The 19,737-nt window shown below is 55.9% G+C and overlaps 1 protein-coding gene across 5 annotated transcripts in view; it reads left to right on the forward strand.

Moving 5' to 3' along the window:
* Nucleotides 1-19,737, forward strand: part of LOC132362894 (BLOC-1-related complex subunit 8) — a 38,105-nt gene that overhangs the window by 6,693 nt on the left and 11,675 nt on the right. For 2 of the 5 annotated variants that reach the window (XM_059918031.1, XM_059918032.1), the window contains exons 5-8: nt 1,627-1,739; nt 4,816-4,926; nt 6,417-6,492; nt 8,505-8,566. In XM_059918031.1, coding sequence (XP_059774014.1) covers nt 1,627-1,739; nt 4,816-4,926; nt 6,417-6,492; nt 8,505-8,566 — 362 coding nt within the window. Of the gene's footprint in view, nt 1-1,626; nt 1,740-2,215; nt 2,281-4,815; nt 4,927-6,416; nt 6,493-8,406; nt 9,404-19,737 lie in introns of those variants that run through there. The other 3 variants (XM_059918033.1, XM_059918034.1, XM_059918036.1) reach the window with 3 other exon arrangements.

The raw sequence follows: 19,737 nt of genomic DNA on the forward strand, positions 1-19,737 counted from the left end.
AGAGAAATGAGGGTTGCGGGGCAGTGTCAGTGGTGGGATCAACAGGTATGAAGGCCCTGAGGTGGCAAAGTGTTCAGAGCTGTGATGCAATACAGTAGCTACTGGTCACAGTACTTATGCATATTTAAATTAATTAAAATTAGATAAAATTTAAAATTCAGTTTCTGAGTCACATCATTCACATTTCAAGTGCTCAGTAGTCATATGTGACTAGTGGCTCCCATATTGGGCAGTATAGATTATAGAAACTTTCCATCATCACAGAAAGTTCTTTTCGACAGTGCTGAGAGTGTCCAGGGACCAGCTAGGAGGCCATTGTGCCTAGAGCGGTGGCCGAGGAAGGCAGAGGGGGGTAACAGCAGGTAGAACATACAGGGCCTTAAGGGCCATGTTAAGGAAGGAAGATTTAATTTCTGGCTGATGAGAGTGTTTCAACCAAGGGAAAGACATATCTGATATGTTCATTAGGAGCTCATGTCATCTGTTTTGTGGGGATTGGATTGTTGGCAGGAGTGGGAGCGGGGAGACCAGGGAGCAGCTGAGTTTGTCATCCAGGTGGGAGACAGCTATGTCTGGACCAGTGAGGGCAGTACAGTGTTAAGAATGGGTGAGTTCTGGGCTTTGTTTTGCGACAGAACAAGCAGGGTCTGCTCATTGATGGGGTAGGAAGGGCAGGGACAACCAGTTGGCTGCTGTTTGTTGAAGCAGACCCTGGGATGAGGATTTGTGTGTAGTCAGCTTACCAAGAGAACCCCACAGAGGAGAGGGGGAAACAGGACAGGGCCGGGGAGGAAGCTGAGCAAGGAGTGACCTCAGGTAAAATCCTGCAGAAAGAAGCCACAGTCTGTTCCCACAGGGGAGCTCACGGGGATGGGTCACACCTCTGAGTTGTTCCAACACACAGCGCAGGACATGGGCTTTCGTACCACTCGGTGGTCAGTCATGGCTGAGAGCCATCCACCCATGTAAACTTCCAGGCACTTTTGGGTCCGGTAGCCAATGGGCATCCGAAGAAGAATCTTGGATTTTGTCACTGGGGTAAAAGGAATGTGAGTAGATCCAAGTGGGTGGCAGCAGTGTCCACTGTAAGTGGGTTTGGGAAGGGAAAGATCATGAATTCACTGGACACATTAATGTCATCAAGATTGAGGCCCTGCGCTCTAGAGCCCGCGAGCCACAACTACTGAGCCCATGTGCCACAACTACTGAAGCCTGCGCACCTAGAGACCGTGCTGCACAACAAGAGAAGCCACCACAATGAGAAGCCCGCGCACCGCAACGAAGAGTAGCCCCTGCTCGCCACAACTAGAGAAAGCCTGCGCGCAGCAACAAAGACCCGATGCAGCCATAAATACATACATACATACATACATTTATTAAAAAAAAAAAAGATTAAGGCCCTTCTGTGACTCCCAGATGGAGTTGTTCGGCCCTGCTGTGACCATCTCCTGCAACCCATCACCGGGGCCACAGGTGACGCAGCCGCTGGGAGGGACACTGGATACTCCTCACTACTCTGGCTGGACTCGCAGGTTGAGCAACCAGGAGTCTGATGCTTTGTCTCCTTGACCCCCTGTCCACCCTGCCCTCCCATCCCACTTTGCCGACTGTCGATCCTGGACCCAGTAACAGACAAGTTCACTGAGAGTGTCTACGTCCTGGCCAACGAGCCATCCGTGGCCCTGTACCGGCTGCAGGAGCACGTGCGCCGCTCTCTGCCCGAGCTGGCCCAGCATAAGGTGAGCCGTCCCCGCCCCAGCCACCGACCTCTCCCAGGGTCTGCACCTCGTGAGCTGGGGCCTACTCTGTGGAGCAGGAGCCGTCGGTGCAGGAGTCAAGGCTGGGACACCAGCGAGGAAGCACATGGTCACCAGCCCAGATTGGGGCTGGGTGGACAGATCTGGGGCAGATTTGGAAGAAGGGGACAGCAGGGTCTGCAGTAGTTGTGACCTGTGTGGTAAGAAGGAGGCAGCCGTATGAGGGAAGGATATGCCAGGCAGAGAGAACAGCCTGCTCAAAGGCCCTGAGCCATAGTCACCGTGTGTTCACAGAAAGCCCAGACTGATGAGGGGTGGGAGTCGCAGGAGGAAAGATCAGGGGCTGGAGGGGGCTGCTCTCTACAGCCTTGATGATTGGTGTTCGGGTGCTCCATCCCAGGGGGCTGGGAGAATGGAGGTAGCAGCCACCCCTGCTAACAGCCCCCAACCCCCCGCAGGCTGACATGCAGCGGTGGGAGGAGCAGAGCCAGGGAGCCATCTACACGGTGGAGTATGCCTGCAGGTGAGCGCCACAGCCTCCGCACTGCCACGGTTGCCCTGTTATGCCCCAGATGTTCAGGGGCATCTCAGCCAGCTGCCCGTGAGCCTTGCCCTGCCGAACCCACCTGAGTAGAGGCATGCGGATCTGGACTTACCTGGCCACAGGGCAAAATTCCAGCCCAGACCTGTGCTTCTCGCTATTTGACTGGTGCCCGTGTGTCTCAGGCAGGCTTCTTCCCGGCCCTCAACCCCTCCCCATCTGTCACAGGAGGGGCTGATAAGGACTCCAGGAGGTGCCTCAAGGGGCCAATGTTCCCCACCCACAGTCAGGACCACAGACTGGCTGGTGGGGTGGATGGCAGCTGGGGGGGAGGGCCAAAACATGAATATGACTGTTTATTTTTAAATTTTTATTTCTTTCCAATTTTTTATATTGTGGTAAGATGCAAATTCATCATCTTTACCATTTTTAAGTGTGCAGTTCAGTGGTATTAAATACACTCATAATGCTGTGCAACTGTCCCCACCATCCATCTCCAGAATTCTTTTCATCTTGCAAAACTACAACTCTGTCCCCATTAAACACTAACTCCCTATTCCCCACCCCCCATTCCCGGCACCCACCATTCTGCTTTCTGTCTAAGAATCTGACTATTCTAGGGACCTCACATAAGTGGAATCATACGGTATTTGTCTTTCTGAGACCATCTTCTTTCACTTACCGTAATGTCTTCAAGGTTCATCCATGTTGTAGCATGTGTCAGAATTTCCTTCCTTTTTTAGGGCTGAATAATATTCTATCATATGGATGGACCACATTTTGTTTATCCATTCATCTGTTGATGGACATTTGGGTTGCTTCCATGTTTTGGCTACTATGAATAAAGCTTCTGTGACCGTGGGTATCCCATTTATTATTTTTGTTTGTTTAACTTTCTCTAAATATCCAGATTTTTTAACCCCAAGTGAAAGATGTGCCTGAGAATAAAAAGCAGTAGTTGTTGTTTCTTCCCATTATTGCAGCTTTGCCAGCCTTGCCTCCTGTGCTCCTGTTGGTTCTGTTCCGCATGACTGTATTTCATGCCCTGGCTTGTTCCGTTTGCTTTAGGAGTTGGTGACTTTAATTAGGAGTGCTGTTTGCCCCTGGCTCGGGTTGTTTCGGTGGAGGCTGGATACTCCCCAGCAGCTCTCGTCCGTGGCACTGTGCGGTTTGCCTGCCTGTTTCTGTTGTGTGGTTGAAGGTTCCTTGACAGGAAGTCGTGCCGCTGGGAGTTCTGCCTTCACCAGCCTTGGCCCTTCCACTGGGACGGGAGGGTGACCCAGACAGATGGCATCTTCCTGAGGATGGTGGTCACAGACACCCTCCTTAGCTCCAGGAAGAGTAGAAAAGAAATGGGAGTTTTTCTCGCAGCTGCTGAATAGTTCCCAGACAGCCGAGAGTTCATGAGAAAGGTCCAGGTTCAAGGAAGAACAAATCAAAGTCTGTACTTTCTCCCAGTTCCTCTAGCCGTGCTATCCAGTGCAGGATCCCGGATCCCAGGTGGCTGTTTACACTTAAATTTTAATGAAATAAAACGAAAGATTCAGCTCCTCAGTCTCATGAACCACATTTCAAGTGCTTAGCAGCCCTGGGCTAGGCAGGGGGCCAGTCTACTCCGAGCTCTGAGCACTTCTCTTTAGTGAGATGTGAATTTCTCTAATGCTGAGAGACTGTTTCCTTTACGGACACGAAAGGGTCCTTTTAGTTGTTGAAATGCTTTATGCAGCGTTAACGGTTGGTGTAAAACTGAAAGATAATAAAATGGTATATTGGTTGGGGTGAACTATTCAGTAGTGAGCTTATGTTAGACAGCTTTTTATCAAGGTGGACGGGCACTAGGAAAGCTGACTACATTTGGTGGTGTCAGATGAGCGGGCGACAGCCAATGCCTTTTGATCTCATAGCCATAAGCAGGTCCCTGACTGATGATAAATGGGAGTGATTTCTTTGTCTTTAACAGAAGGACTTTAAAACGACCCTCTTATTTTTACTGCAGGTGTCGTTGCACAGGCAACTTTCTGGCGTTAGCAAGGCCCCGCGTGGCTTGGTGAATCTGTTCCTGTAGTGCTGTTGGAAAGGACATATTCATTAGACATCCATCAATGTGGCTTCAACACCAGAGCTTAGCACAGCTTTGCAGTAGTGCCCCTCTAATGGCGATGAGTCTAAACTCACCTCTAGAGCTTTTCACAGTCCAGTTGACAAGCTTCCTGATTCAGAGGCAGGAATAGGTTCCCTAAGAAGAAAGCAAGATATTTTTGAGGTCATTTTTGCATGCTTATAGCTCCTTCAAAGCATTAGATGGTCTAGCAGCCGTTAAGCGAAAGTTACATGTTGCCATCCAGTGCTCTGTTGCATAGGGAAATCTAAACTTTAAGCCCACAGTGAGCCCTCAGGGAGGCCCATGGAATCCTCCAGGTGCCTGATGAGTGCCGGCCCACACAGGCATCCGCTGAGCTCTGGTTGGGGGGCGAAGAGAGCGTGGTGCCGCTGACTGGGTCCATCCTCCCATTTCAGCGCCGTGAAGAACCTTGTCGACAGCAGCGTCTACTTCCGCAGCGTGGAGGGCCTCCTCAAACAGGCCATCAGCATCCGAGACCACATGAACGCCACAGCCCAGGGCCACAGGTAGTTCCCGGGACCGCCCGCCCCTGCTGCTCTCAGCCTCCTTGCTGTAAGGACCTTCGCTGCTCAGCCAGGAGCTGCTACTTCTCTCTCCTTAGACAACTCCCCCTCTTCATCTTACGGTGGCCGGTGACTTCCTCTCATCCTTTGGCGTCTGTAGTGGGAGAGTTCAGTCACTCGGCACCCAGCTCCTGAGCTCTGCTGTGTGCCTGGCCCTGGGCTGGGTGCTGGGGACACGGTAGTGACCAAGATGGGTGTGCTCATGGCCTCACGGGGAGACACACAGCAACCAGGTAAACACGGAACAGACAAGAACATTTCAGACACATGTGAAGGAGGAAAAGGGCTGTGGGGGCCTCTCTGGGGAGGCGGCAGAGGTGTGAGCAGAGGCTTGAACAACCTGCAGACAGAGATGACCCGGGGTCGGTGCTCCACGCACGTCAGTGGCAGGGCAGAGGCCCAGGGCCTGGTGAGCTGGGTGTGTTGGAGGAACATCTGAGGCAGGTGTGGCTGCAGTGGGTGAGCGAAAGGGAGATTGGGTCAGGGAGGCGGGCAGGGGCCTCGAGGGCAGCTGGGAGGGCGCCCGGAGCTGAAAGAGGCTTTGAGCCAATGACCAGACGGTCTAAAAATGAAAACTACTTACAGTTCTTACATACCGGGGAGAGAGTTTTTGGAGAAGTAGCTCTTTTTGTTTTTGTTTTCATTATAACTTAATAAACATGCATGTAAACACATGCGCACGTGCTATAAGCCATCACTCGACCTTGAGATGTGTCTGGCTCCTGCAGTGTGGGGTTCTGGCATGCCTGTCCCCGACTAGGCACTTAGAAAAAAAACTGTGTTGCTGCCTGTGATAATTGAGACAAAAGAACTGTCAAAACCAAAAAAGCCTTAAAAACAAAAAACAAACAACAACAGCAACAAAAAACCAAAAAAGCCTTGCAAATGTGTAAGAAGGAATGTGCAGCAACCTGCCCTCTGAGGGTAGCATGAGAGGGGTTCATGATGGTTCACTTGCACTAGATAACCATCTGGCTCTGGCTGCTCTGCCCCGGGTGGGTGACAGCCATTGGGACTGGAGTTCACTGCGTCAAGCCTTGCACAGTGCCGTACACACAGTAGGGCCTCAAAAACCATAGCTTTTACTTTTAACTCAGTTTCCCAGCTGCTTCCAAAAGCCCTGCTTCTGCCTGCTGTTGCAAAAATGCAACATGCCTCTGAAAGACACCAGTAGCAACTTGCATAGTAGCTACTCACCTGCTATTGCGTCTCTTAGCAAGCCCCGGGGGTTTGAAGCTCCCAGTCCTATGTGAGACCCAGGCATGACCTCTGAAGTGGGTGGCTGGTCCCATTTTTACAGAGGATGCCCTGAAGGCTCAGGCCAGGGGTCTTGGGGGACTGGAGTGTGACCCCAATGCACAATCCAGCCTAGCCAAGCAGGCCTCATGGCCTCTGACCTCAGCCTCATGGACGCTGCACATGTTTTGTTCCAGCCCCGAGGAGTCGCCCCCGTCCTCCTCAGCCTGATCCCGGAAGAGACTTGGAGGTGCTTTGGCCCCTCTGACTCAGGTCAGTGCCAAGTGGGGCCATAAGCCTGTCTGTGCTCCGTGCTCTGAACTAACCCATGCTCTCGGCATCCAAGAACGGACCTACTTGACTAACCACTCGAGTTTTCTCCCTGGGCTTGTAGGATGGTTTCATCCGTGGGAGGCTAGAGGGTAGGGGCACCTTGTGCCCTCCGCTGCTCAGGGCTGTTGTCAGCCCATCTCCCTTGTGCTCTCTCTGTCATCTTCCTGCCCCTTATCCAGGCCACAGGCCCTGTCCTGATCCCAAGGACCCCTGCCCCCCAAGACAGAGGGGAGCCCCATTTTCCATACCCTTCCACATGCCAGCTGCTTGCTTTACCCAAACACATTGTCTCAGGCAGAGCCCAGCAGGACTGTTATCCACCCAGATCTGGAATCTTCATTCTACTGCTGACCTACTGTGTGACCCTGAGCAAGTCCCTCCCCACTCTGGTCTCTGCTTTTCCCTTCTGTCAGAGTGCTTCATTAGGCACAGCTGTATACAGTGATGTGTATTGTAGCAGTCAGCTACTGCTGCATGACAAACTATCCCAAAACTTAGTGGCTTATGACACCAATCATTTGCCTGCTACGGTTGTGCAGTTTGGGTTGGACTCAGCCGGGCAGTTTTGCTGGGCTCACCTGGGTGCTACTTGTGGCTCTTGTGGGAGCTTGATGGGGCCAGATAGTCAGAAGTAGCCTCACATCTGGCCCTTGACCAGTGCTGTCTGCTGCTGGTTGGGAGGCGGGTGTCTGGTCCTCCACGTGGCCTCTCCAGCAGGACAGCCCAAGCTTCTCCTGGTGGTTGGGCGCCCGGTGTGCACGTGTTCATCCAGCCTTCCCTTGCTTCAGTTATGGCTGTCCCATTGGTCAAGGCCAGTCACGTGACCAGGACCAGATGGGAGAGGACTGCAGGAGGGCTTCAGTACTGGGAGGTGTGGTTGACCATCTGAGGAGAGCGTGGCACCAAGAAAGGCCTAGTGTCTTGTTATTCTGTGCTCATGCAGGGCAGACACAGTACCCAAGGGACTGACTGAGCCCGCAGCTTGTGTAGCTCTCACAGCCCCCTGCTCATTTGCTGCGATTGTGCTCTGTGCTGTGGAGGTCTTCTCAGAGGGTCAAGGGAGGCGTGGGAGGGGACAGGGCCCCCACAGCTCCTAGAGCAGCAGCCCCGAGAGCCAAGAGGCAGCAGAGTTCATGGGTGTGCAGTCAGAGTTCTTATCGGGCACTTGCTATGTGACGGGCTTAGCTCTGGGCATAGGTGTGGTGAGGAATCCCACAGACTGTGGGGTCACTTGGGGGACATCTGGGAGGGCCTGGAGCAAGAGGGGCTGCCAAGGGGGTCATCAACCCACCCCATTTCCCCCCCCCCCATTGTTGCCCACCAGCCCTGGACCCACACCCCACCATCTCCTCCATCCTATCCCCTGTGCCCTGGTGCCTCCCACCCTCAAGCCTCAAGGATGCTGCCCTCTCCACCCGTCCACAGTCAGTGTGTTTCTCCTGCTCCTGCCTGGAGCGTCCAGGCAAGCCATGAGCATCCAGGGTCATCTGCTGTCCCTTTACTGCTACTGCTGCGCCCCCTCAGAACAAAATGCTCTGTGGCTCCTCCTGATCCCACCTTTGTACCCACAGACCCTGCTCTGCCCCTCCCCAGAACTGCCGCCCCACTCCCCACCTCAGAGCCTCCACTCCCACTTCTCCCCAGACTGCCCCCGCCAAGGGTTGTAGGTGACCTTCACAGGGTCAAGTCTTGGCCTCCCCTGCTTCTCCAGGCCCCGGGCTCTACACACAGCCTCATTTTACAGAAGAGGAAACTGAGTCTCAGAGAGGCGAGGCAGGGTCACCACCCGTGACCGGAAATGCCAGGATTCACACCCAGACCCTCTAACTCCCAGTGCTTCACCTCTTCCCTCAGCCTCGCCCAGGATTTTCCTCAGATGCCACCTCATCAGGGCCACCCTGCAGCCCTAGGGGTCTCTCAGACCTCACCTTGACTCACCTCTTGCCCCCCAGCCCGACCAAAGCTTGGACCCTTGGACACAGCCTTGTGGGACTTGGCAGGGACAGAAGACCAAGTAAGTGTGGCCGGTGCATTCCTCTTGCTCTTGCCTGGAGCCTCTGGGCCAGCCATGAATGTCCTGAGACGGGGCTTTGCTGCCTCTGGATTCTTACCCGCCCCCACTGGCCATGGACACGGCCATGGCCCCTCGGACCGATAACTGCCACCATGACAGTCCTGATCATGCACCTGCTGTGTGCCCAGATCTGTGCTGGGGGCTTCACAAGGGTCAGCTTTCATCCTCAGACAGCCCCATAAGGCAGATGTCACCCAAATGCAGATGGAAAAAGAGAGGCTCCGAGAGGTGGCATTATTTGTGTGAGATCACACAGAGAAGAGTAGACCCCGGCCTAGTTTGGTCCCAGCCCTGCCTCTGACATGCTGTGTGACATGGGTCTGGCACCGACCCTCCCTGGTGCTACCTTTCTCCATCTCAACAAGGAAGGCTGGACTGGACCTTCTCTACAGGCTGAGGCAGGCATTCGTATACCTGCCTGCCTGGACTGAATTCTGCCTCGAGCAGAAATGCCCACCCCAGGCTCAGGCCATAAGGAGAAGCCACCCTAACTCCAGGGGTGGATGTGGGACCCTGGCCTGGCTAATCAGAGCCCCCCATCTCCCAGGTCACAGTGATTGGTTTGAGATGGGCATGTGATCCAATGAGAGGTCTTCCCTGAGGATTTTGCTGGAAAAGTGCAAAAAGTACCATCTTCCTTCTGGGGTTGGTGAGCTCGGCAGATGGACCAGGGGACCTGAGAACATTGCCTGGGGCCCTGGATCCACCTGTACCTGACACTAGAAAATCTCAATTCTTCAGTTTCATGAGTCCCTAAAATTACTGTATTTGCCTAAATTGCTTTGAGTCTGTTTCTGCTGACTTGAGAAGAGCCCACACTGATCTGATCCCTGCGAAGCCTGGGAGATCATGGCCCATGGTTTGTACACCTCTGAAGCCAGCTGTGTGCCAACAAAGTGCCCAGCAAAATGTATAAGGAAGAGCAGAATGGAGTTGTCGAGGGTAGAGCCAGGGTGGGTCCCAGGCTCACTGCTCTGGGAGGATCCCCCAGCTTGGCACAGAGAAGTGGTTGGGAGAGAGGGGTGGCAAAGGCCAAGGGCACCCTAGGGGAGACAGAGAGGGTCCTGGTGGGGTATCAGGGCTGTGGAGGGGCCTGAGGGCCTGGGAGGAGGTTCAGGAACACAGGAGGTATTAATAATTGCCTCCCACCACCAGGAAACAGGGTCAGCCCTCTCTCACCTCTCCTAGGGTGTACTGGGGGCCTGTGTGCCACCATCCTGCCTTCCCCCTGCCCCAGCTCAGTTGAGGGGGAGGGAGGAGCCTCAGGTTCACATTATTTTAGGCCCTGCCTGGTGTGTAGCCCCCACAGTCACTGTCCCTCTCCTCGCCCACTCTGAACGCACCTCTCGTCCATCTCTCCTCCTACCGTGCAGCCATGTAGCCATCAAACATGGACCGTTCTCTCTGAGCTAGGCCCTGCCTGCCCAGGGGATGCCCTGGTGAGCCAGACAGACCAACCCTGGCTCCAGGGCTCAGACCCACTGGACAGACGGGCAGCTAGGTGAGGTAACTGCCTGTATCCCAGAGGCAGCCTTGGATGGCTCAGGCGCTGTGAGCTAGTGGGGGGCAGTCCTGAGGTGCCCTAGACCTTCCGACGGCTCCCCGTCACCCACGGCCCCTGAACACGACCTTAGCCAGCGACTAATAGTACTCTCAAAGAGGTCTGTGCAGGACTGTGGGTTGTTAGATGCCCCACCACCCCAAATCCTGGGGCTCACGGAGGTGCTGGTTAATTTGCGCTTCCTTTGCGTGGCCGGCTCGCCTTTCATGCCTGGCGAACGTCCATCCCCTGCCGGCCGCAAGGGGGCGCAAGAGGCAAAGCCTTGGCCGGGCACTCCGCCTCCAAGCTGTTCTTAGCCCCTGATTCAAGCCCCTGTCCCCAGTCTTGGCCGATCCTGAAGGGTGCATCGTGACCCTCTGCCCTTTTTCACTTCACACGTTCTTGCTTCCATTTTCTAGAAAGCGAACTAAGGCTCCGCAAGGCCAGATTACCCAGCAACACCTCGCATCTGCCTCCACGCTCTGGCCGACTTACCCCCTCCCCGGAGTGAAGGGTGTGGGCATGCCCTGACCTGGCTCACTAAGACTTGCTCCCAGAAATAGATGGGCAGCCAGGAGAGCGACAGGGAACTCCCCGTGCCACGGGGCATTCAAGTAGGGAGCCTAGCACCCACAAGGGTGGGGGTAACCTGGAAGGGCTCCCTGGGTTAAGTGTGGGAACCGTCCCCCCCCACCCCCAGTCTCCTTCAAATTTGTGGATGGAGTAAAAGGAGGCCCAGGAGGGCGGTGACTTGTCTCCAGTTGGTCCACAGTGGTCAGGATGGAAATCAGACTTGAGTTTTGTCTTTTTGTTCTTAGCCCCTGATCCAAGTCCTAGTTTTTATTTCAGGCCTGCTCTGCACTCTGAGGGTCCTGCCCCTGGGAAGCCCCTTCCTGGCCCCTGCCTCATCCCCCAGCAAGGTCTCTGGATGCCCCAAGATTGGTCCGCATGCCCCTACACTACTCAGACCCTCTCCAGGACTCCAGTTCTTCAAAAAACCCAAGGAAACACCCCTTTTGTGCTACCACAACACACGGCCCAGGCTCCGGGAGACAGCTGGACACAGACATTTCTAAACCACTGGGTCAGCGCTGAGGTGGAAGGAGGGATGGGGGTGTCAGAACACCAGATGGGAGGGGGGATAGGGAAGGCTTTTGGAGGAGGAGGGGGCATTGGAGGCCAACCTTGAAACGCTTCTCCCCCCCCAGAGGAGAGACTACTATTGTCCCCACTTTTCACATGAGCAAACAGGCTCAGACGGGTGAAGTGACTGGCCTGAGGTCACACAGAGAGTGGGAGTCGGAGCTGGGATGGGAACCCAGGGTCCTCGAACCCTGAAGCCCTATCCATGGGACCACACTGTCCTTGCCATGGAGGATCCTTCAAAGTCTTCCCCTGCTGACATTCTGGGAGAGGATCTGGAGAGGGAGACTTGGGGGGAGCAGCTTCTACACCTCCTCACCTTCCCATCCCTGTCTCCACCTTCCAGGCCCCTTTCCCAGATCTTCCTCTCTGGCCTTTTCCATTCCCTTCTCCCCCGAAATCTCCCTTTCAACCCCCCAACCTCTTACTCCAACACCTAAGAGTGTCCCCTCATCTGAGAAGACTGAGGTTGAGACTCTTGATTGGCCCAGTGGGGGGTGTGGGTCCACACGGGGTAACACAGCCAGTGATGGGGGAGAGTATAGGACAGGAACAGGGGTAAAGGCAGAAAGAAGGAGCCATTATAGGAAACGGTGTGAATGATAGAAGATGGTATGGACCGGAATGGGAAGGGTGTTTGGGAACATGAGTGGTGGAAGGGGACAACGTGGCAGGGGCAAGAACACAGGAGCAAGCCCCAGTGGTGAGGGGGCAAGAGCTGTGGCCCATAGTGGGCAGCCCCAGCTGGCTCAGCCCAGGCTGCTCCCAGAGCTGCTCCAGCTGCCGCCCTCACGTAACCAGAGCCTGCTTGTTGCATCAGAGGCAGGCAGGCGGTCTTGGGTAAACAGAGCAGCTCTCGAGGGCTCCAGGGCTCCCCAGCCACCTCCACACTCCCCAAGCCTTGTTCTGTGCCTTCGAGCCCAGGCAGAAACCCTCAACCTGGCCTAGGCCCTGGTGTGTTCTTGGGACACCTGAGTGCCTGGTGTTGAGCACTGAAGGGCAGCAAAGACGGGGTGGGAGAGGCAGGAACCCTGATCCCCACCTTTATGACACAGTGTGAACCCTAGTTTTTTTGGTCCAAAGAGAAATCTATGCCCAGGCTGGGGGTCCAAACTTCCCATGTCACAGATGGGGAAACTGAGGTGTGGGGAGAGGCACAAGCCTCCCAGGGTCTCTGTTCCCTTTCTCAGTGTCCCCCACATACTAATATCTCCACATGTTCCCCCCTGAGTCCAGGGGTCCAATTATCTCCTGTTGTCTTCTTAGAAGGTGGACACCAGGCAGCTATTGCAACCCACCTGCTCTCCCCTTTCATCTGCCCCAGTGGACCCCCTCCCCCTATCTCCAAGCCTCTCTTTGGGTGCCCAGCTCAATCTACTTCCACTCACTGCTCTGGCTTCATCTTCCCCCACCAAAGAATGTTCTGCACTCTTTCTCTGAACCTTTGCAAGTCCTGTTCCCTCTTCTTCTACCAGTGGCAAACTCCTACTCATGCTTCAAGGCCCAGTATAAATGCTCCGCCCCTCTTTGAGGGAAGCCCTCCCTGACCCCTCTGGCCCAGTTCTGATCCCACAGGGATAAGGAGTATGTGGTAGCTCTGCCTCCTCCAGACTGGGGGCTTCTCCAGGATTGCCGAGTCAAAAGTCATCTTCATCCTGTAATTCTTTCCACCTTGATTCACTCATTAATCCTGCTCTGATCCCCCTCTGGGCCTGGCCCTGTGCTGCGTGGTGCTGGGATCCCAGGGAGGGGGTCCAGTCCTGGAAGCTGACCTCTGAAGTGGAGGAGGGCGCCCAGCCACCGAGGGGTCTGTTACCCTCCTGTCAAAGCACGTGGGTCACACATTCTGCTGCAGGAGGCACACAGCTGGGCGAGGTCCCTCAGCGACCCGAGAGCCCCTTTCTGCAGTCCCTCCATTTGGGTGAGAGCAAGGGTCAGGGTTGGCTTCGAGAAGGGTCGGAGTTACATTTCCCTCAGGTTGGAGTTAGTCCAGAGTAGGAGATAGCAGGGGGTTACAGACAGGGTCCGAATTAGGGTCAGGCTCAGCAGTAAGGTCAGGGTCGCCCACTGACATCGGGGGAAGCCTGGCAGGTCTGATCCAGCTCCCTCCCGGGCCCCCCTCCCTCATTATACTATTCCCCCACGTCAGAGTCTTCCCGCGTCTGAGTCCCGGGCCCCAGAACTCCCGGGCCCCGGCCACGCCCAAGTGCCCGCCCGGCGCAGCCCGCGGGCACGCCCTCGATGCAAATTTACGCCCCGCCCAATCAGCTCCCGGGGGCGGGGCCGCCCGCTCTGAAGGCCCCTGCGGCCGCAGGGCGCTGGGGGTTCTGAGCCGCTTCCTCCAGGTCGGTGCGCGAGCGTCCAAGGGTCCAGGTGTAGCAGGTGCGTGTTGCGTCGGGCCGAGGTTTGTGCGGTGTCCTTTGAATGGCATCTGTGGGCTGGGTTGAATTTGAAAGTCTGAATGTCCTGCTGTACGAGGGAGAGTTGTGTCTAAGAGGTGTGCAGTCCTAGGATTGTGAGTTTGAGAGGTTATGTGTCCAGGGTTTGCGTGTCCAAAGGGTATGTGTCCAAGGGGTGTGAGTCTGAGGGTTGTGTCCGAGGGGAGGTGTTCAAGGGTTGTGGTTCTGAGAGGTTGTGTGTCCCAAAGGGTGAGTGTCCCAGGGGTTGCATGTCCAGGAGTTATGTCTGAAGGAGTGTGTGTCATGTCTGAGGGGTTGTGCGTCCAAAGGGCATGTGTCTGAGGGTTGTGTCAGTTGGGGAATTGTGTGTCCAAAGTTGTGGTGCCATGAGCCCCTGGTATGCAACTGTGAGTTGCAGTGGTCCCCTTTCCTGGGTCACATCCCTTTGTGCGTCCTGGAGGCCCCTGTGCACAACCACGACCCCATGCCTTCCTGCTGTTGGTGTGCCCTTGTGTGTCGCGGCCCCAGACCTGCAAGTGGCATGACATCCTCGTGTGCCTGTGACCGCCATGACCCTCACCCACCCCATGGGGTTTGCACCTCATGCAGTGAACGTGGGGCCTCAGCTGGGCCCACAGGATGCCTCTGTGGCTGAGGGCAGGATGGTGGGCACAGAGCCCTGAGTGGGGCACCACAGCTGCCTGGGCCACTTCCTCCCCATGCCTCAGTGTCCCATATGGGACATGGGTATAGGAACGATAGTCACAGCCCTCCGAGGTTGTCAGCACATGACAAGCCCGTGGCTGCGTTACTTTCATGGTCATGGTCCCCACCCTCTGCCTCTCTCAGGGTCCAGGGCAGCAGACGTTGCCAACTGGGGTCCCTGGCTATTCCCAGTCCCCAGGCTGCAGACCCAAGGAGTCAGAAATAGCTGAAGCCTTTTGCCTGACCGGCTGAGAATCCTCACTGGGGAAGGTCAGGACCTCTGGATCTTTGGCGTCAGGGATGAGAACTTTCAGACTCTTGGGGTGAAGGAAACGGGGTTCAAAAAAGTATTTAGACTCAGAAGGACAAGTGTATGGGGTTTGATTCCAAAGGTCAAAGGAGCTTTGGGGGCTTCCCTGGTGGCGCAGTGGTTGAGAATCTGCCTACTAATGCAGGGGACACGGGTTCGAGCCCTGGTCTGGGAAGATCCCACATGCCGCAGAGCAGCTGGGCCCGTGAGCCACAATTACTGAGCCTGCGCGTCTGGAGCCTGTGCTCCGCAACAAGAGAGGCTGCGATAGTGAGAGGCCCGTGCACCGCGATGAAGAGTGGCCTCCGCTTGCCGCAACTAGAGAAAGCCCTCGCACAGAAGCGAAGACCCAACACAGCCATAAATTAATTAATTAATTTAAAAAAAAAAAAAAAAGGAGCTTTGGGAGAAGTCAGCCTTGCTCCCTCCTGTCCCCATACCTGCCTTCCACTACCTGTCTGAGTCCAGGAGTGAATCTTGGCCTCCAGGGAATGGAATTTTGGGACATTTAGAGTCCTGGGGTCTCACCTGCAAGAGCTGGGAACTCGCTATCTGGTCTGAAGCTGCCACTTTGCAGGAGGGAAGACTGAGGCCAGGTGGAAACACCCAGACCCCTCAGAGAAAGGATGGACTCAAGGCTGCCCCTCAGCCCCTAGGAGAACTAAAGCCAGGAGTGAGGGGCCTCAGCTTCCTCTCTCCTCTCTGTGTGACCTCAGACAAATAGCTACCCCTTTCTGACCCTGTGACCTGAGCAATTTGAGCCCGGTCTTACTTCCCATCTCCAACTAATGATTGATTTCATTAAATCATTACCCAACCAGGCAGACATCTAGAAAATGCAAATTAGAGGGGAAAGGGAATTAAGATCATTTGTCACCCCAACTCAGATGCAATGAGTGTAGACATGTTGGGGGTCTGCCCTTCTGGAATATTAGAGGCACATATGCACCTGGAGACAGATGTCATTTTTCAGAGAGTATTTATCACACTCCTGGGATCCCATGTGGGGTCGGAGAGGTCACCCCAGGCCAGGCCCATGAATCCGAGTGGGATGTACACAGAGGTTGGGTCCCATTTCTCAGCCTCCCAAAGGTCCTCCCTGAGCCTGCATCTTGGGGGAGGGCTTGTGAGGCTGCCCACTGGCCCCAGGGAACTCAGGAATGAATGTCTCAGATCCCACTGGTGCCCAGGCCCACTTCCCAGACTGGGTCGGAGGGGGTGAGTTTGGGGCACGGCCAGACAACCCTGTGGTATAAGCCCACGCTTGAGCGAGGATCTGGGGTCCCACCGTGTGGCCCTGGGAAGGAGCCTGCTTCCTCCTGTGAAAACAGGGCAGCCGTCTCCGCTTCACTGGGCTATCTGAGTCAAGCTGGTCCTGTGTGTAAATGAGGTGGAGCATGGGCCCGGGCAGACAGCAGGCACTCAGTAACAGGAGGTGCCATCCGAACTGTGACCGAGTGGACGTGCCTGTGAGCCCCATCCAGGTCCACCCTCACCCCACCCTCCACCAGGGGCCAAGCAAGCCTCAGGCCTGTCAGCTTCCCTGTCCTGATCTCCTCCAGGTTCAGGTTCACCAGAGGTTGAGGTGGGGTCCTCGGAAGGGAACAATCCAGGCAAGTTGTCATAATGAGTCACTGCTGTGGGCACAGGCCTGCCTCTGTCCAGTTTCCACAATCAGAGCCCCGACCCTCTCCCACTGGACGCTGTCCTGGCCTCCTGCTCCCCAAGGACTTCTCCCCACAGCAGCCACGGAGTCTGCTGAAAATCCTGAATTGCACCACAGCCACCCCCCACCCCCGTTCATACACCCTCCATGACTCTCCATTGCTCTACAGCCCGCTCTTTCACCCTGATCCCCAAGGCCCCTTGCAGCCTCCCTGCCCTCTTCTGTCTCCAGATGCCCCTTGCTCACCCATACCTGGCAATACCAGCCACACCTGCACCTGGAACCCACCCAGCACATTCCCACCTCAGGGCCTTTGCACCTGCCATTCCTTCCACCAGGCAGTCTCTCACCCACACCCCTTCATGGCTGGTGTCCTCTCGTCCTTGAGGTCCCCTTTTCAAAAAGTCCCTTCTGGCCCCTCTTTCCAAAGCAGCTCCCTCCCCTGCCACCTCCCCCACTGCCTCCCCGTATAGCTGTGGTCCCCGACCTTTTTGGCACCAGGGACGGGTTTCATGGAGGACAGTTTTTCCACAGACTGGGGGCAGGGGGGATGGTTCAGGTGGTGATGTGAGCGACGAGGAGCGGCAGATGAAGCTTCGCTTGCTTGCCCTCCACTCCCCTCCTGCTGTGCAGCCAGGTTCCTAACAGGCTGCGGACGGGTAGCAGTCCGCGGCCCAGGAGTTGGGGACCCCTGCCCTATAGAATTTCATTGGTGAGGGCTCTGTCCCTGACAGTTTACGTGTCTGTCGTCTCCCCCACCAGACTGGGCAATGGGAAAGGCCAGACAGGTCTGTCCACTCCCTGCCCTTGTGTCCCTGGCACCTTGGTCAGCTCCCAGACATTTCTTGGGGAAGAAAGTGGGGACCGGGGATGCCTCAAAGGCCCCACCTTGGGTTCCCCACTGGCTGTGTCTTGGGTCTGCTGGGCTATGGGCTGAGTCTCTTCCGCTCAGCTCTGACAGATGTGCTAATTTCCCAAGCAGGGAGGCCTGGGCCTCTGGGGATGAATTTCTGGGGCCCTACGGGGAGATCTTTCTCTGGAACAAAGAGAGAGAAGCCTTGGGTCGTTCCTGCAGCTGCCACTGCAGCTTAGGGGACATCGTTGGGGGCCTTCGGTGGCCGAGGGCTCTGACTTGTGTGAGATAGCAGAGTTGGGTTCTGAATGTATGGTCTCTCTCAGCCCCAGGGGTAGGAGTCCCCAGCCCCACGGGAGGTGGGATGGGGCACGTCTCCATTTGCAGTGGCCGTGACAGAGAAAATGGCCTTCCTGGCAGGACCTGCAGTGGACAGTGAGGGCAGCCAGGTCCTGCATGACCCCGGGACGTAGTTTCCTTCCAAGGTGGGCACTGGAACCTTCAGAGGGTCAGCCCCTTGGCCTGAGAGAAGCATGAGCACCATCCAGTGGGCTGTCGTGCTGTGGGCTGTTTAGAGAGGGGTGGGGGAGCAGGGGCCCCCTCAAACCGGCGGCCTGCGGGTCAGATGGGGCCTCAAATTTGTTTTGTGAACCATGAGGTGTTTAAAAGAAAACGGAACCCGTTGCCGATGTTTCTTCCATTTGTTAAGCAGTTGTTTGCTCATTTGTTCAAGGAAGGGTGATTGCGGACCTACTGTGTGCCGGGCATTGGGAAGGCTCCATCCCTGCCCTCGTGGAACGGACATCTTAGTGGGGCAACAGGATCATCAAAGAAAGTAACAAAGAAGCACCAAAAATATCTGGTAGGACTAAGTGACACAGGGAAAGAGAAATCTGGTCTGGGGAAATTAGCACCTCTAGAAAGAGAGATTTCTGCCCAGGCTTGAAGGACGTGTAGCAGCGTCTCAGACCTGGGTGAGTCTGAGAAGGGCGTTCCGGGGAGAGGGCACAGCGGGGTCAAAAGCCTGGCAATGGGAAAGTGGCAGGTCTGTCTGGGGCTGGTCTTTCAGGTGCCTGGAAGGGGGTGGAAGGTGAGCTGGGAATCTGCTGGTAGATGAGGCCTGTCTGAAGTAGAGGGACAGGTAGGTGAGTGCCTGAGGCGCCCCCAGGGCCCATTGTACCAATGGGGAAACTGAGGCTTGGAGCATGTCAGGCAATGAGCGTACAGTGGAGCCAGTGGAGTGGGTACCCCCATCTGGCTGTGCCCATAGCCACAGCCAGGCCATCATACTTCTCAGCACATGGAGCAGGCCTGGGGAGGGGTCTGTGGAGGTGGGTCTGAGGGTCCCCCACTGGGCCTCCGTTTCCCCATGAGTGCCAGAGGGACCTATAAACAAAGGGACCCCCCCCCCAAAGGGCCTTCTCCAGCTGGAACATTCTGGGTTTCTGAGATTCAGAGCCACACGTGGGTAACACACCCCACCCTCAGACCCCCACAGTCCCCAGGAATACCCCGAAGATCCCCTCAACCCCCTGCCACCTGCACCAGCATAGCTTGTGTTCCCCATGCAGTGTCCGTACGTGCGATCCCTGAGATCTTCACACCCCACCCTCAGAACCCCCAGCCCCGAACCCACATCTCTCCCCTGAGGGGTGCTCCCACCCTGCCTCAGGAAGCCAGAGGGTGGGCGATACCCCTGCAGGGGATAGAGGCCCTATCTGTGTCTGGGGGCCTGCTTATAATGGGGGACTAGCATGGATCTGGGGAGTCTACATGTGTTTGGGGAGCTCTGTGTGTGTCTAGGAGGGTTGCATGTTGTTGGGGGTCGTGTGTTTGGGGGTGTCTGCATATATTGGGGGGTTGTGTACATTCGAGGGATCGGCAGGTGTTGGGGGACTCTGTGTGTGTCTGAGGGGTCTGCGTGTGCAGAGGCCTCTGTGTGTGTTTTGGGGATGTGTGTTTGGCAGGCCGTGTGGGTTTGGGAGGGCTCTGCATGTATTGTGGATTGCATGTGTTTTGGGGACTTATGTATGTGGGTGTTTGGGGGTGATGCATGTGTTTGGGGGGTCTCCCTGCGAGGGGAATCTCCCAACCCCCCCATCTGTACGTAGGAGGAAAGGGCTTTCTCCCTGACCCCCTGTCCCCAGCACCCTTCCTGGGTTTGCCCGGGGCCCTCACTCTGAGCTGGGCACCCCAGGTCTGAGGAGAGGTGACCCCAAGGCCTTCTGGGAGGGGTCAGGCTCAGTGATGGCAAAAGCTGCCTGCGTAGAGAAAGAGGGCGATATTATCTCCAGAGCATCTGCTTCAGAGAGGCCCCCAAATCAGGGAGGTGTCGCCGACTCTCCCCATCTTCTAGGGTAGGAAGCTGAGGCCCAGAGAAGTATGGTCGCACGGTAGTCACTGCCAGAGCCCGCCTTCTCCCCAGGGCAGGTGAGGGGCTCCAGGGGCCGTTGTGGGCTGAGCCAGCCCCTAGGTCACCCACAGTGCCCCCCCAC

This window comes from Balaenoptera ricei, chromosome 3, assembly GCF_028023285.1.
Source record: "Balaenoptera ricei isolate mBalRic1 chromosome 3, mBalRic1.hap2, whole genome shotgun sequence".
NCBI lineage: Eukaryota > Metazoa > Chordata > Mammalia > Artiodactyla > Balaenopteridae > Balaenoptera > Balaenoptera ricei.